We start from the raw sequence: 12,298 nt of genomic DNA, 5'->3' as shown, positions 1-12,298 counted from the left end.
AGCCCAGAAAGCACAGGCTTTCCATTGGTATCTCATTCTGCAATTATAACGAATTCACCCATTTGATTCCTCCATATTGTCCTCAGCAACCAACCAATTTCTCCATCACCCTACAAAAGTCACTATACCCATATTCCGAGAAGTGGTATTTTTTTTTTTCTGAAAAAATGTGAAATTAGTTCAAAACTCTTCAGAAAAAAATATTAATTGTGGAAAACATTTTATAAAATTAAGTATTTATTAAATATTTCCTAAAAGTTAAGTCTTTTAACTATTATATCAGTATAAATTATTCTTACTCAAAAGCATTTCATGAATTAAAATTAGTTTATTAAAATAAAGGTTATCAATATTTTGATAAAGACAAATTCTTTATTGTAACAGAAAACATTGAAGTATTGCATTAGGAAATAGAAAAGAAAATTCACCAAAATTTATCTTAACGTTCTTAGCCAAAACTCAAACTTATCCTGTTAAAGTAATTATCAAGTAAAGAAGCATTTTACGGTCTACAATTTATTCTCCAAAATAAAAACAATGCACAGTGGAGGTATCAGAAACAAGCAAGCAAGTAGCACGCCGAGCAATTTACATTGAAAATTTAGGTGGAAAATGAATAGTAGAAGGGGAAAAACCCAAATATTTTACGTTGGACAGAGCCAGGTGCTGACCTGCTACTACAGAAGTGCTGGTACGTGACGCCATAAATGTCAAGTTTTAACCTAATTTTTACTGTTTTGCATGAATGCATCATTCCCCATGTCTCAGAAAATCAGGCTTTTATTACAGGTCCTGCTCTCCCATTGTCTCAAAAGTGCTGTGTAAAATATGCAGATCTAGCTGTTGTTGGGACCATGGCAAGTGAATCCTACAAAAACCTTCCAGAAAGCTACTTCAATTATTCAGGATTAGGTTACTGGGAAGCCCACCTAACATAACGTTAGGCATTTACTATGCTCTTTTATTTAGCTCTGCCAATCCCTGCCACAACTTACTTGAACCTTTCTTGTTTTTTCCCTACAAACAAATGAGTGCCTAATACATTTCCGCCTATCACAGATATAAATTTTACTTTAACTGGGGAGAGTATTAAACCTAATTGGATAGGTAAATTAGTCCGCTGATAATCCATCTGTCCAAACACGGTCCATTTATTATGCATGCATATTGCCAGAGTGGTCAAGGCAATGTATAACTTTTATTTCCTGTTTATTCCCCATATGTCGGTTTCTTTGTTGAGTGTTTGCTTTCTTGTTGCTTGTTTTAGCACAGCAATCCATTTAACAAGGAAATTGACACTTGTTTACTTATGAAAGGTTCTATTGATTCTAAGGTGGAGCCAAAGTGAATCACTCAAGGATTATAGATCATCTACCAACACACATTCCTATATTTGAACCCAACACGTTCCCTTTGAACCCAATAACGTATAACATGTTTGGGTTACCACGGTAAAGCATCTAAAAGTACGATTAGATTATTAGGTACAAACCATATCATTCATTATTCAAAAGTATGTTTGACACATAAGGAATGCAATTCAAACATGCTAGTAGTTGGCATGAGCAGAAAGTTAACAACAGAACCGTTCCAAATGGCAAAAATGGAATTAAACTTTACTATAAAAGTGACACTAACATTATCTGTAATAAAAAAAATGGAACATAGCATAGATTTTTTCCTCGTCTAACAACGCTTTTTCCTCCCATTTCCCTCCCAAACAATTCATTAACACAAGATATGACTATGATCTATAAATAATTGGGGAATTCACTCCAGGTATAATGAAAATTAATCCAATTCGCTGGACACCTGATTTTCCACACAGTTAACCAAGAGTTGCAGCACTTCCTCTCTAGTGAATTTCTATTATTTTCTATGCCTTCGTGTCTGGTTCAGAGGACACAGGTAGTGAACTATAATCTTGTGTTTTGGGAAGAGAAAAGCTACGACGCTCTTTCCCCCCAGGCTTAGAAGAAGCATTGCCATACCAGACCATTCCTGCTATCGCAACGATCATACCCAGAACAACATGTAGATTGAGACCCTCTTTTCCAAAGAAAATGAAGCCCAGGATTAGGACCAAAATAGTCTTCATGTGACCAAGGACTTGGAATGATACAGCCGTGAACCTACCGATGCAGATGAACTGACTGAGGTTTGTCCCTACTGCAATGGTGCAAGACAGAATGATGAACAACTGCAGAAAGCACGAGGAGCTCAGTTTAATAATAGTGTTCCAGTAGTCACAGTATTCATTATTTTCTTGAGTAAAGGTACTACACTGTACAGTTTTATAAAGTTGACATAAACTGTATACATATTTGGATTCTCCCCTGTTCTTATGAAAATGCCCGTGTCATTTTCCAGAGAAAGACAAACAAAACGTTCACAGTCCATACACAGGAAACTGGTCCCTCCACAGAATATATGTTTCTTAAAAAAATAACAGTATTTTCCTAAGGTAAAGAAGGGATAGGATCCAAATCATTTAGAAAAGAAAATGACAACTACAACATTTGGTTCAAAGGGAGACCAAGGAAGGGAACCCTCCCACATTATGTGCATACCAACCAACCGTCAAGAATACACCGCTTTTATTTACGAATCAAAAGAGCTATATGCATGCTGTTGCTAACCAGTATAGTGAGACAAGCAAATTTATATGGATGTAGTGAGTATTTCATGCATATGGATGCCGCCAGTAGTATAGAGATAAAATAAAAAATTTACATGGATGTAAGAAAGTTGTTCATGCCTTTTATGTTAAAAATAACAGCCTGCTAGACGCAGTGCAAAACTAATGTGTACTTTTATTGAATGAACGTGGCCCTTTAAATAGCCACAAAAGGTAACAGTTTACATAGTAAATAAAGCCTAACAACTGATACTAAATAAAACTTGAATCAGAATAATAACGAAAAAACCAGAACCCAACCCAGCAGGAAAAACTGAACGCACCAGCAGAATATAAACAGAAAGGAAAAACAAAAATGAACTCAAAACTGTGACAGACTGGGCATGAAACGCATAGCACAATTAAAACTAACAAAATTATAATTGTGCCCCTTAGCTTTAAAGTTTATCCAACATTTTACTGATACTGTATGAATAGGCACGCTACCAACTATATTTAGCATTAGTTTGAAGCAACAACAAAGACAAAGGAAATTATTGTAGAAGTATTACTGGAAAACTGGGGTGGACGAAATAAAAATCTCCAATACAAAAATAGGGAAGCGGTCAACTGAAACAAGATTGTATACATATAATTAAAACCTTCAACATTTACACAACCTCAGAAAAAGATACTTTTTCCTTCAGACGTACATAAACAAATCTAACGGATCTTCCCCTAAAGAAAATTTCTCATAACATCATCATATTTTAAAATAGATTGGTCAAATTATGAACACAGAGCCAAACGTTTCAGTATATAAATGAATTTAAAGGATAAGTTAACGACCCAAGCACTACTAGTTTGCACCAAATACAGAAATAACTATGTGCCACTTTTCAGAAATACTATTTCTTTTATACTCTAAACATTTTGAAAGAGGAGAAAATTAGATATGAACATGCATTTGATTTCATAGACGTTATTAGTTAACTGAATATCCACTATAAGGAGTAATAAAAAGGGCACAATGAACGCCTTCGTAAAAAAGAAAGTCTATCTCTTGAAAGAGACTGAGAAGGTCGTTTCCCTCTAAAAAAATAACGTGCACTAGAGGAAGTTATATGGATTGTTATGACACTTTGAACTTCAAAAGCTATTTACTGACCCTAAAAGCAAATTTGAAGTTTTGAAAAATTCTTAAGGAACCTACTAGAACTTCAAGCTGCAAGCAACACTTAGAGGACTTATATAAATTGAATAGAAAACAGTTTAACAGAAGTATGAATTAGTTAAGATTAAGAGTACTCTTAGACAACCTGAGGATGCTTTCTCAATGTTTCTATGCAGCAACCTGACACTGACTTTGGGCAGCAGAATTTGGCACTCAGTTCTATGATAAGCAATATGTAGTATATATTAACTTGCGTAACAAATAGGAAATCCATTTAGAAGAAATACACAGCAATCAGGAATAGTCCTTACAGTTAGAGTTATTTTAAACTTCTTACTAGAAAATAAGCCATCCTAAACCTGATATAAAATAAATTTAACTAGTATCCACTTCTCTCCCTAATCACAGCAAAAGATTCAAAAGAGAAAAAAAAAAACTAGAAAAGAAATAGAGAAAACTTACAGTGGATGTCAAGCCATATCCGTAGGCATCAACTCGTTTGCCTGTCAACCAATAGTCCAGAAAGGGGCCTACTAGGAGTAAACTTCCTGCCTGTGCTGGTGCTGTGTGGCCCAACAAGTTAAATGATCCAATAGAATACTTCCTCTGAAGATAATGCACATACTGCACAAAAGTTTATTCTTAAATATCATCCCAACAAGAGTGAGGTCATGAAACCAACAAAAGCGAGAATGCTTAGAAGTTTTGTAAACTAAATCATCGAAGTCTGTTATAGAAGCACCCGAGAATACTATTTGTGATACAATTGCAGAAAAAACAGAAAAATTATTGCAGGCTTCCCAATTTTATAATTTAAAGTTCTATAACGAAGACAGTTCATTGTTAAATAAATGAATTATTGCAAACAAGTATCATGTACCAGAAAGTGAACATTTACCAATCCAAAACTGCCTTTATAAAATGAAATTCAATTTGATTGGTTTGTATCTCACAACTAAAGATTCAGGTTCGATGTTAGTCTATGTTACTTACATACTGTTGCAGGGCTGTGCTCCAAACTGCTATCAAAGCAGCAATAAAACCTTTTGCATTAACGCTGACATCGGTGACTGTACAGACAGCTACACCAAGCAAAACCAAAACAATACTAAGCTTTGTGTCCCTTGAATATCGTACATTGTCCAAGACAACCTCCAGAAAACAAGATACTGGAATCATGCTCAGCTTAGCAATCTGACAAATTTTATTTCAAGGAGGAATTATTATAAATATCTAACTTTAGTATAAAGAGAGTTCAAAATGTTGCTGTAATTCTCTAATTGTTACCTGATAAAAACCAACAGAATTCCACATTAAACTCACATTCATCCCAACGATGGAGAAATTTGCAAATAAGACAAATTTGATAATATCAGATAATGGAAGATGAGAGGTCTGAATATATCCCAGCGATTTAAGAATGAGTGTCAACAAAGTTGTCGTGGCAAAATGCAGACCAGTTAAAGTAGTAGCTGCATAATAGCATTATATAATACAGAAGGTCAGGATTCAGGAGCGGTATAGAAGTTCAGAAATTTGTACTCCTTACAAGTTACATAAAAAGAAACCATAAACCAAATTATTCTTTGCTTGACTGGTAATAGAAGAGATTTTAAATCTATCCTCCAATTCTAATCTCAGTACGATCGTTTACGTTATTTTAGTTCAGATATACAAATGATAATACTGCCGTTACTGATCTAAACCGAAAACCACGGAAATGGAAAGATTGTTAAAAAAATACTTTCCTAGTGGAAACTTTGAATGCCTATCTTGAACTTCGCAATTAATTTTTTTATGAGAAGTTTTTCCCTTTTAGCAGATTTTGTGCATATTTTTGGAATTCGCATCACTGATAAAATGTTTGCAGTCTGTACCACCACAGCCTGTTGTCTAAATGCATACCTTCTGCTCAGATTTTCTTTCTAGCCACTTTCACTGAACAACATAGTATTGCTTACAGCATCTGTGGTGCTAATTTATCTCCTATTCAACTACCACCTAGAAATAATGGATGCTTCTTCAAAATCATAGGAAAAGTTTATGCCGAACAGCATCATTAAGAGGTAGACACAAATCAAAACATATCAACTTAAAGTATTAGAATTTAGAGATTGAAATTAAAGTCAGGAGTAAACTATTCAAAATCTCTATATTACAGTTTCTGACAAACCACCAAGTCAAATGCCCATCCTATAGGATTTTTTCTAGTTCACTTCCACGCTATATCATATATCCAGTCTATTAGGTCATTTTATAGTTATTTCAATTGAACCACATCTTCAAGGACCTAATCCAAGATGCCACAGTAGTGCAATCGGAATTATGCAAAACATATAATATCAAAATGAAGTTACGGTCATAAAACATGCAATTTTATCATACCAAAAAGCTTTCCCCTTCTTTACACCTTCAAATACATACATGTGAGACACCAAAAGAATGCACAAGATAGGTAGTTTGTCGCAACAACGCATAGAAAAAGAAGCATGGGATCTTTTAAATCAAAGGCATGCAGATCAAAGATTCAACGGAGGGAATGGGAAAAGTAAAGGCGAGATCCTACCAAAACTAAAACCATATGTAGCCATTAGGGCCTTATTCACCAGGATTATTCCCACAGACGTGACCACATTGAACAACCATGATGCTGCATCAAGAGAAGCCTTCCGATCACCCTTGCTTACAGAAGACATGTTGAACTAGAGCTTCCAATACAAAAACTTAATTTCTCACAGCTCTGCCTTCATGCAATAAGTGAATGACTAGTTTCAGAATCGTACAGCTTTATCTGTACAGAAAAAATAAATAATGAGAAGAAGCGCCTTCCTAATTCCCTATAAATAGAGTAAAATTCTCACACTGCTCCACATTTCACAGAGAGGAAAACGAAATAAAATGCGGTCTACCATAACCAAGTAAACAGTAGAAATTTATAATAGTATACAAGGAGACTTAAAAACAAAGGAAATCTACAAGAAATATAAAAATGCTATCCACCCTTCATTGATATCTCCGTCCATAGAGTTGACATGACATCTGCAGCAGAGGAATCTTCCACTATATACACAAATATAGACACAGATACGGATATATATAAAGTTAAAAACAACTGATTCTGAGATTCTTACGAGAAGCTCTTGTTTTATAGTTCAAGACATCCCAAAAAGGGGCAAGCAAAAAAATACAAAGAGACATGAGGAAAGGGACAATGAATATTGAAGTTGACGAAATGCTCACTTACACAGCGAACTACGATTAACTACAACCATAATCCTAAATCCCGAAAGACACGATTCAGCCAATAGGAAACAATACCAAGCAAAATCAAACCAGAACAGCACAATCTCATCAGATCCATTACTATTTTCAACAATATACAGTAATTGAAAGCAGATTGGAGCTCCAAGCTAACAAAAATCACGAAATTCCAAAAAATCCGTTAGCAAAAGAAAGAGCACGAGGAAAAAGCAACCTCAAACGGAATCTCGAACGTGGATCCGCGATCCCTAATTTGAGAGCGCGGCAGTAAGAACTAAGGAGCAGATGAATCCCCTAGACTCAGAAATCTCTAAAGAACGAAAGAAAGAAAAAAAAGAAAGGAAAAAAGGTTGGTGATAATATATTGCGTGAAGGTGTTAAAGGAACGCACCGTTGAGATGAAGGGAGAACGTGGTGATGGTGTTTGGTTGTTTCCTTTCCGCGTTGGCTTTTAAAATGGAAAATTGGTGCGCTGTGTGGTGCGGAGCGTGGCGTGGCTGGGCTGGATTGTTAACGTCCAGATTCAGTGGCCGAGAAAAGGTGAGTTGCGGGGAAAGCAGCAACAACTGCAAAGTAAACGGTATGTCATCGCTAATTAATACTCCTAGTCAACTTCACTCGCACAATTATCCTTCAATCACCACCATTTTTCTGTGTTTTTTTACTGCATTTCCTTAATTAACACTAAATCGGATTTATCAGAACATTTATACTTATTACAGTTGAACCACATCTTTAATCACCTAATCCAAGATGCTATAGTGGTAAAATCTGAATCATGCAAACACATAATATCAAAGTTTATTCTAGATAAATTAAAGTCATACATTTACATTTTTAGTTGTTTAACAATTGGCGCGATTATATTGTCAGATGCTAAAATAGTATAATTACAATATTTGAAAAATAAAAAAGTTGATTAAATAAAAATAAAAATTTGATTTTATCGGTGTTGTTTCATTTGTGTTTGGTGCAAAAAAATTTGGCCGTCTCTTCAATTGGTGTGGGCATGATCGTGAAACCTATTTTTTAAGGTTATTTTTCCCGGTCCCACTGCTTCCCCTGTTCTTGTGTGTCTAGCGTGTGTTTTTATCTACAACAAATTATTTATGGTTCTTTTGGAATCAAAGTGATGGTCATTTTTACGGGGAGATTTCATTTTGTGGTTAGAAATACGTTTTCAGAGCAAAATAATTAGTTGCTATGTGTCGATCATGTAAGCATTGCCATCTTGTACTACTTTTTAAATCACATAAACAAAAAGAAAATTAATTTCATATAATCTTTTCCCATTTCTTTTTTTTCTTTTGGTTTTATCCGTTTCTGATTTCTCATATCTTTAATATTTGGATGTACACTAATTTTTTAAATTCCTCTTCATTTTGTTATATGTACATTGTAAGTTAAGTGTCCTTACATTATATAAACATAGCAAGTATTTAAAAAAAATTTAAATATTATTTTGATCTATATTTTTGTGGACTTTGTTTGATGTGAAACTCATTTTTCTAAAATGTTTAATGTGATTTCCATTTTGGTAATTTATATTTAATTTGGTCACTTTTTCATCATATCATCAAAATTGTTAGCAACAGTATGTGATTTAGCGTACATTTACATGTTAGCACACAATTCACTTCTTATACTCATAGCAACATATTGACAGAACATGTCTAGTATGGACTAATTACTGTGTATGTGCTGGTTAGGTTTATGATATAACAACTTTACATTCAGTTATACAATTGTACTTTTTTTAAAGTAATTAATGTAACCATATATTTGTTGGTTTGTTAGAAAATTATGTTTTAGTATCTTATAAATATGAGTCTCCAAGTTTAGAAACTCAGTATCAATGTATTGACATTTCAGATCAGATAAATTACCTCTCTATTTTTCTCAATTTTTTTCACAAAATTGGGTAATTGTGTTCTACCTGGGACCAAGCTCAAAGAATTTGGTGTAACACATTGAATTGAACGATTCTATGACTTAGGCATGATTTTGACCACAATCAATCTAATATTTGAGGCTAGTTTTATAATTAAATCTCGTAGAATTTCTTTGGTATCACAGGTTCATGAGTATATTTTTTTTTTCCTTTGTATCAAATTCGGACTTGTTCAATATGTGAGAATTTCCTATCAACAGAAATGGATGTTTGGGTTTGTTACCTTTGTCTATCCCGAGACAATGAGACTCATATTATCCAAAGGGAATCCTCATTGTATCTATGATTTACATGTACCTTCAAGAGAATATGTTTGGTATTAAAAATAACTTGATTTTATACTTATTTGTAATGACTCATATGCACAACCTTTCTCAAGTTGGTATAACTATTATTATGGTTCTTATACAAATTTTCATCTTATGTGTGCATCCTGGCTCGTTTGGAACTATGTGTATATGATGTGGGCAAAAGTTGGATGGGGAATTTGGTGTGAAATTTGGGCACATGCATGAGGCATCCACCTGCTTCATATGGTTATGCTATGGGATTAGAAATTTAGTTTTGGATAGTTGTTACTGCTACATGGCAGTTTTTGCAATTTGGTTCACTATTGGATTAACCTGAAATAAGTTGTAAAATGTTAAATAATGATTTCTTAATTTAATTATTATCTATTACGAATAAAAAGTTTAGTGATGAACCTGTAGCACCACTCATATGGGATAATTTTTTTTATTAAAAATTCTTATACAAAATAGACATTTGGGTACATATATAAGGTATTCATTGTTTTAGATGTGTATCTCACAGAGTTACAAATTTAGTTTTGGATAGTTGTTACAACATGGTGTAGTTTTAAGCAATTCATGTCACTATTGAATTATTTTGAAATAAGTTATAGAAGAGTAAATAGTGATTTAGCATAGTTTAGTTTAAAATTAGTATAGTTTAGTTCAAAGTTAGTACAATTAGTAGTTGAGTGTAATTTATTTTGTACTTCAATGCAATTCAGTGCAGTGTAGTTTGATAAAAGAAAAAGTAGTTCAATTTTGTTCGTTTGAACTACCTTTTAGTTCAGTTCAGTACAAGCGAACTATTTTTTGAAGGTGTGGGGAAACACTAGAAGGAGGGTTGAATAGTGTTTCCGTAGCTTTTTTCGCATCTTGCCTTCTGATCCCGATGCACGTGATACTTATGAGTTGAGAAACTTGGTTGGTAAAAGCATACCTAAGGAGATTGTTTACTTAGCCAATTCAACATATCCAAGTTTGAGCGTAGGCAGTAGTCTTAAGTAGCGCATACCATAATATTAGAGAGAATAAAGAAGTTAATAAACTACATCATTTATCAACATATTAAAACATACACAATGTTTTATACTGGTTCACCTATTAAGGCTATGTCCAGTTCTCCTCTAAGTTAACTTAGAAGATTCCATTAGATATTCAATGAAGTATAATTGAGTTTAAATCACTCTTGATTGCATAGTATTATTCACCACTCCTGGTATCCCTAGATGCTCTTAGTACCTTTGAGAAACCTGTCTAGTTTAGTTTCCTCACTTCTAGTTGTGTAGTATTGTTCACCAAGCCTGGTATCCTTGATCAACGAATAACCTCTAGTTATCCTAGATTAGTTGAGTATTCACACCTTTCTTGGTACTCAGCAACCTGTTGAGATTTCCTTGAGTATTTGCACCACTCTTGGTACTCAACAACCCGCCGCGATTTCCTTGAGTATTTGCACCACTCCTGGTATCCCTAAGAAACCTGGTATCCACGATACCGCCTAGTTGAGTTTCACCCACTAATGATTGTGCATTATTATTCACTTCTCCTATTATCTCTAATCCACGAATAACCTCTAGTTACTCTAGATCAGTTAAGTATTTGCACCACTCTTGGTATTGGACGATCTCGCCTAGATTTCCTTAACCTTTCAGAGTTAAGTTATAAGTGTTTTGATTCTCTCCAAAATTGCAATCATAGATTGCTTACAAGTCGTTCAAACCATAACTCTCACAAAGAGGATTTGATTACAATATAAAACAGTTTAAACACTCGCAAGTGTTTCTCTCATATCTCTGTTTTTCTCTCCTTACATAAGTAAGCATGTGATACATTGAAGTACTAGAGGGATGTTTTACTTCTCTCTTTTCTCTCTTTCTCTCATGTGATAAACACAAGCAAATATTACAATGAAGCTTGAGAGACTCTCTTTTGTATTTCACTCTTTCACTCTCTCTTCTTTCTTCAAGTGAATATTCTAATGAAGCTTGAGAGTGCTTCTTTTCTTGAACTCTTTTATTTTCCTTTTGATAGTAGAAATTTGGCATTTATAGCACAAAGAGATTTCTTCGCTCAATGGATGATGAGATATCTTTACATCTTCATATCATCTCTCCTCTACATCATCATCATCTTCTTTCTTCAGGTCTTTTATTTATACACCTTGAGGATATAGCTGTTATGACGATGCTTGTTTGAGATTTGACAATATGACCGTTTGACGAAGCTTGTCTTTTACTTAACGTTCCTTCTGGCATCTATAAGATGAACGTTTGTAGTGATGGTCCTACACTACATATATAGCAGATCTTATTTTTCTTTAGTGTTTTTATCTTTCGTTTTAGGGTTTTTGTGTTTCCATGTGTCTTGTTATTACTTTTGCTTGAGAGGTTTTTAGTATTTTACTTCTTTGAGGTTTGTATCTACACAAGCTTTATGGCACTGTTTTCTAGGAAGAGAACATTTTGTGAAGGTCTTTCCTATTACCTACTTATGGATCCTGCCTGACGTACCTTTCTTAGTGTTCTCTTTTTTGTATTTTTACATTTCATTGTATATGTAGCTTAGCTTGCAAGGAGCATGGGTTACTATAAATACCCAGCTCCTCTCTTGTAATGGGACTTTTGAGATGAATGAGAATTATATTTCTGAAACCAGAATAATTCTCCTTGAAAGTCAAGCTAGAGAGTCCAAAGATTCTCTCTAGCCACCTTCCTTGCACACTACCTTCGTTCTTTCATTTCTCCATTTTCCTTTGTGCTTTCTCTCACCCCCGACGCTGCTTCCATATCCGCATCAGCTTGCATGCGTCAGCTACTCGTCAGAAGCCACATCTTCCCTTCTCGCGTCAGCGTCCTGTGCCTCGCGACATCATTTTTCCTCATACGCATCAGAGGTACATCTTTTCTTTTTACCACATTTTCTCTCTTGCGAGAGCACCTTCGCAAACCTCTTTCCATTCACGCTCTGAAGAGCTCCTATCCACCAGTTCATCACAAATCTGC

General features: G+C 34.5%; 1 protein-coding gene across 2 annotated transcripts; it reads right to left on the bottom strand.

Moving 5' to 3' along the window:
* Positions 1-1,595: 1,595 nt before the first annotated feature.
* Positions 1,596-7,633, bottom strand: LOC124819816 (UDP-rhamnose/UDP-galactose transporter 6-like). 2 transcript variants are annotated; one of them, XM_047291402.2, is made up of 6 exons: positions 7,444-7,633; positions 6,358-6,582; positions 5,079-5,263; positions 4,785-4,985; positions 4,254-4,415; positions 1,596-2,200 (listed from the first exon to the last, which is right to left on the bottom strand). In XM_047291402.2, the coding sequence occupies exons 2-6, from the start codon at positions 6,485-6,487 to the stop codon at positions 1,877-1,879; spliced, it is 1,002 nt and encodes a 333-aa protein (XP_047147358.1). In that variant the 5' UTR covers positions 6,488-6,582; positions 7,444-7,633; the 3' UTR covers positions 1,596-1,876. The 2 variants fall into 2 exon arrangements, with proteins under 2 accessions (XP_047147358.1, XP_047147359.1); XM_047291403.2 differs by lacking the exon at positions 7,444-7,633 and adding an exon at positions 7,267-7,421.
* Between the last annotated feature and the right edge of the window lie 4,665 nt (positions 7,634-12,298).

The sequence above is a fragment of the Vigna umbellata genome, chromosome 2, assembly GCF_029865625.1.
Source record: "Vigna umbellata cultivar VRB3 chromosome 2, Vumbellata_1.0, whole genome shotgun sequence".
Classification (NCBI taxonomy): domain Eukaryota; kingdom Viridiplantae; phylum Streptophyta; class Magnoliopsida; order Fabales; family Fabaceae; genus Vigna; species Vigna umbellata.
The sequence above is the reverse complement of the archived record's forward strand: the minus strand, read 5'-3'. Positions and strand labels throughout refer to the sequence as shown.

Excerpts from the sequence above, each read along its gene's own strand:
- LOC124819816 (XM_047291402.2), bottom strand. The coding sequence starts at position 6,487 with ATGTCTTCTGTAAGCAAGGGTGATCGGAAGGCTTCTCTTGATGCAGCA. Across the intron at positions 5,264-6,357 it reads TACATATGGTTTTAGTTTTG|CTACTACTTTAACTGGTCTG; the intron begins GTAGGATCTCGC and ends GCTATTATGCAG. Across the intron at positions 4,986-5,078 it reads ATTCTGTTGGTTTTTATCAG|ATTGCTAAGCTGAGCATGAT; the intron begins GTAACAATTAGA and ends AAAATTTGTCAG.